At 48.2% G+C, this 4,832-nt stretch overlaps 1 protein-coding gene across 1 annotated transcript; it reads right to left on the minus strand.

Annotated features, from left to right (window-relative positions):
- Positions 1 to 613: 613 nt before the first annotated feature.
- On the minus strand, positions 614 to 3,273 carry LOC119344316 (pentatricopeptide repeat-containing protein At4g14050, mitochondrial-like). Its single transcript, XM_037614805.1, has one exon. It carries the CDS (start codon positions 3,220 to 3,222, stop codon positions 1,390 to 1,392), a length of 1,833 nt encoding a protein of 610 aa, XP_037470702.1. The 5' UTR covers positions 3,223 to 3,273; the 3' UTR covers positions 614 to 1,389.
- Between the last annotated feature and the right edge of the window lie 1,559 nt (positions 3,274 to 4,832).

The raw sequence follows: 4,832 nt of genomic DNA on the forward strand, positions 1-4,832 counted from the left end.
TTCTCTTGCCCTCCCCTCTGCAATTAAAGCTGCCCGATGTTCATGATTTGCTCCAATCCTCCCTTTCGTCACAAAATTATGTACTACGATAAATACAGCAACTTGCTGCTTTGTGTTTACTGATTACTAAAAGTCGCTGACAGAGCTGGATGCACTAATAATCCCGGCACCGTCAGTCATCAACATAAACATGTTGAAGTTTTGGTATCCTTCTATTCTCTAATAGTTCAAGTATTTTCAGTAGTCATTTCGCGGAACAAGATAAGATCTCAGAATCACCGCTGTTGAAAAAAAAAATGGTATCCTATGTTGTCCACAAACATAAAACTCTTCTACTGGGGTGGCATCAAACTTGTTATGTAGGCATGTAATAAGGTAAAGAAACAAGTTTAGCCAACCCATTAGTCAAAGTGCCAAAGTGAGGGACGTGCTGGAAGGTGATAGTAACACCCAGTTTTTTCCATTTAATTGCAAACAGGTAGCATAGAAAGAAGACAATTGTTCAGCTTGAACAAGATGAGGGCACCATTGTTGGTCAAGAGAACCTTAAATCCTACATCTCCAATTTTTATAACCCATTCGGATCCATTGTGTCTAACTTTGTGTCGATGGATTAAAACACGGTGCAACCAATGGGAGATGGTAGCACGGGATACGTACAACCGGTTTGGGTGACGGTTCAATAGTAGGCTATGTGTGTAGGCATATATTCAATTTTTTGCTGGCTTGTTTTTTTGTCTTTCTTGTACTTCAGAACTGGAGCTTGATAGTGGAACCTTAATAAAATTTGGCTTTGTTCATCGCAAGATGCAGAGGCTGGGGTTTATCTTTTCTAAAAAGAAAAAGAAAAAATTGGAGTACCTGAGTCAACAGATCTTTGAAATTCTCAATCTTAGCTACTTCAGTCTAATCTTTCACCAAGCTCTACTAGTAGTATTATATCCACAGTATTGGAGAGCTGGGTTGCAAAATAGCAGATCAGACAAGTACGAAGGATAAAAAAACACATGATTCACCGACAACATAACCTTTGAATTCACCGACAAAAATGTTTAGAATTTTTAGGAAAAAAATGTAGCAACATGACCCTATAGTTTCCCCAGGCTACTCCAAAGGACTATCTGTTACCAGGAGGTACATAAAGCTGGGAACAATAGGATACAACAAATGAACAATTCTAGTTTCTATTAGTCTCGCTTGTTAGTTGGCCCATCTATACAAGGAGAAGGCACAATACGGTTTTGTTTTTTCTAAGACTGAAACATCAATTGAGTCATATAGAAAAAGGTCATCCATTCCGTACAGATTTCTTTAGACATGGGAAAGTTAAGATATTAGACCATACCTAGAGGACTAGAGGCACAACTGAACATCAGCAGATCAGTTCTGCTACCAGAATTCACCACAAGAGCACTTCCCACCTTCAAAATGGTGGAAACGAGTAGCGTCTCTCACAATAATCTTCCTCTGGAAAATTTCACTAATTAACTTCATCACTGTATGGCAGTCCCCACAGACCCGGAGGTTCTTCACCACCCGGATCACCGACCCCGGAAGAGACTTGAGGATTCCAAAGGCAACAGCCAGCCTCTCACTGTGCAAGAAAAGATGGTGCTCCTTTTCATGCTCCTCCAGATCATGCATCACAGAACTGGTATCAGGGACATAGCCCCTTCGGCGCATCTCCGAGACTAATTCCTCGAGAAAAACTAGAATTTCTTCTCTCATATCAACCGGCACTTCCCCAGCATGAAACAGACGAGATTCTCTTCCAACTTCAACCCAGCTATACCCAGGCTCTTTATTTATCTTCATATTAGCCATGAGTTTTCTCACCGTGCTCACAGACCCCCATTTGCCATTCACTGCATAGACATTAGATAACAAGACACATGTTGAAGGATATTTTGGTCCCAGCTCTAACAGATTATCAGCAACCCTGACACACATTTCAGCATCGTTGTGTTTCTTGCACGCGCTCAAGAGGGCCCCCCAAGCAGCTTCATCTGGCTCATATGGCATCGTAGTGATGAGTTCTTCAGCTTCTGATAAATGGCCCGAGCGACTAAGAAGATCTAGGTAGCATGTATAGAGTTGTAATCCAGGGTTGATGTCATACTCCCGCTTCACTGAGTCAAACAGTTGCCGACCTTTCTGAACAAGACCAGCGTGGCTACATGCGTAGATCAACCCAACAAATGTCACCTCATTGGGCTTCACTCCTGAAAGAATCATCCGGTCATAAAGAGCAAAAGCCTCCCCTGCTCGACCATGCTGAGCCTCTCCAACAATCATTGTCGTCCACGAGATGATATCACGCACTGTAATCTCTTCAAATACTTCTCTAGCGGAGTGTATATCGCTACATTTGGAGTACATGTCAACCAATGCATTCCCAACCATCATGCTGGACAAGAACCCAAGCCTCATGGACAAACCATGCAACTGCCTACCCAGAACAAGCGCAGCCAGGTCAGCAGCCCCACCAGTTACAGCTGACAACACAAATGCATCATCAATAGTGATGGCATCCCGCCTCATCTCAACAAACAGCTCCACCGCGCTAACACTCTCGCCAGCTCTTACAAATCCTGATACGAGCGCAGTCCATGCAAAGAGGCCGCGTCCAGGCATGCTCCGGAAGAGCTCCAGCGCCTCGTCAGTATAGCCGTTCGACGCGTACCCAGAAACAAGTGCAGTCCACACGACGTTGTTCTTGGCACTCATACTATCAAAGACCTTCCTGGCATCATCCGGAAAACCACATTTACAGTACATATCGATCAGAGAAGACTTGACGACATCGTCTCCGCTATACGGGGAAGCAACGAAGTGTCCATGGAGCTGCTTACCAAGACTGAGGCTTCGCAACCTGGCGGAGGCGCTGGCGATGGAGGCGAGGACGAAGTGGTCGGGCTGGAGGACGTCAGCAGAGAGCATGCGACGTATGATCGGGAGCACGAGGTAAGGAGCATCGGAGTTGGAGACGGCGGTGAGGAGCGACGAGTAGAGGTGGAGGTCCCGGCGCGGGCTTTCGTCGAACACCCTGCGGGCGTCGGGGAGGAGACGGCACTTGGCGTAGGCGGAGACGAGAAGGGACGGCGCGGGAGGGTGCAGCGCCAGGCCATCCTTGAGGAGACGCGCGTGGGCGCGGCGTACGGCCGTCGGTGACCCGCCCGCGGCGCGGACGGCGGCTACAACGGCGGCGGCGGGGGAGAGCATGCGTAAGCTTTTTTTGAACTTAGCATGCGTAAGCTTTGAAATGCTGTATTCTCGTTTGTTCCTCTGCTGTTCGGTTCGGCCTAAGGTTCCCTGGTTCCCTCTACTCATTCATCTCCGCACTCTTAATTTTTGCTCAATTTTCTTCACTTCCTTGTGAGAAACCCTCATAACTGGGCATAACAGACGTTGACGTCCGGTCAAAAGCTTGACCGTTAACTCTGACTAGTGGGGTCACGCTGGGCTGTGTCGTCCATTCGACCTGACAAGTGGGGCCGCATTGGGTGGTGTCGTTGTTCGACCGTTGGATCATCCCTTGCATTAAACGTCTGCGCGCCTCGCCAGGACAGAAGACTGCTATGCATGCACCCAGCAAAGCCTGTCTGCATGCGTCGATCGAGCCTGCATGCACCGATGCCACGATCCCACAATGCGCCGATCGAGCATGCATGCGCCGATGCGTCCGCCACAATGCATTGACCGAGCAGCTTTCTTGCACGCCAGCCGCCACGGATGCAGCGACGGTCACTGCCACTGGTTCCTCTCTTCTAGCTAGGTGGCTACATATTTGTGGCTTCTGTAAAAAAAAGAGTCACTCCCTTTCTTAGCTCTACTCATTCATCCCTACTAACAAAGCTTGCTTGCATGCGCTAGGTGGTTACTAACAAGGGAACCCTACTAACAAGTCGAGCTCTCTAAGAAAACAATCAACAAATTGTAGTCCCAATATGTAGATAGGGTCAACAAGCTCATAGCACGATCGCATAGTTCAAACTAGAAAGAACTTAATAATAGAATAGATAGAAAACTTAAGCCAACAAGCCCATAGCAACTCCAACATAGTTCAATTACAACTTAACATAACATTGACTAAAAAAAAAGGAAGATAGAGCGTTTAGAACCCTAGCCGCCGCCTTCTCCACCTCGCTCCTCCTCCGGGCGCCCTTTTCACTACTCCTTCGGGGCGTTGTCGATGGGGTACGGAAGAGTGTGCATGCGCATCGCGGTGGGAAAGATGTTGGTGTACTCCGTGAACCTGTTGTGGGTGGTGAAAGCGATGAACTTGGGGCCACACCAAAACACCCGGCCGAGGAGGTAGAAGGCGTCGAATGTGTTGGTGAAGTGGGCAAGGAGAGCAACCACCACCTGGTTTTGGATGACCTCCTCGACGCGGAACATCGTTGGAGATCCCCTCGGGAGGTGGTGGTAGCCGGACGCGAGGAAGAACTCGGTGAAGTTCCTTGCGGCCCTCAGACTTGATATCGCCCACACACGTAGTGTGCGATCAACGTACACGCCGGTAGGGTAGAGCCTCTCCGACACGGTGGGTGGGAAGCGGTAGGTTGGTCCGATGTACTGCATGGCTGAGGGATGTGCAGAAGAAGGAGAAGGGGTCGAAGAGCAAGAAGGGCAGATGGATGAGGGATGGCAGAGGCAGAGGGTGGGAGATGGCAGAGGTAGAGTGTGGCTTAAATAGCCGTAGTTCTACGTGTTATTTGGTCGTGGCAATAATGGGGTCAAATGTGAAGTTAGTAGCCCATTTGTCAAACCCACCGCAACATCGAGAGTGTACACGTGTGGAAAACGGTGGTTTGAAAGTAAGAAGAAAAAGA

Source organism: Triticum dicoccoides, chromosome 1B (assembly GCF_002162155.2).
Source record: "Triticum dicoccoides isolate Atlit2015 ecotype Zavitan chromosome 1B, WEW_v2.0, whole genome shotgun sequence".
Taxonomy (NCBI): domain Eukaryota; kingdom Viridiplantae; phylum Streptophyta; class Magnoliopsida; order Poales; family Poaceae; genus Triticum; species Triticum dicoccoides.

Coding starts and splice junctions, on each gene's coding strand:
- LOC119344316 (XM_037614805.1), bottom strand. CDS start 3,222: ATGCTCTCCCCCGCCGCCGCCGTTGTAGCCGCCGTCCGCGCCGCGGGC.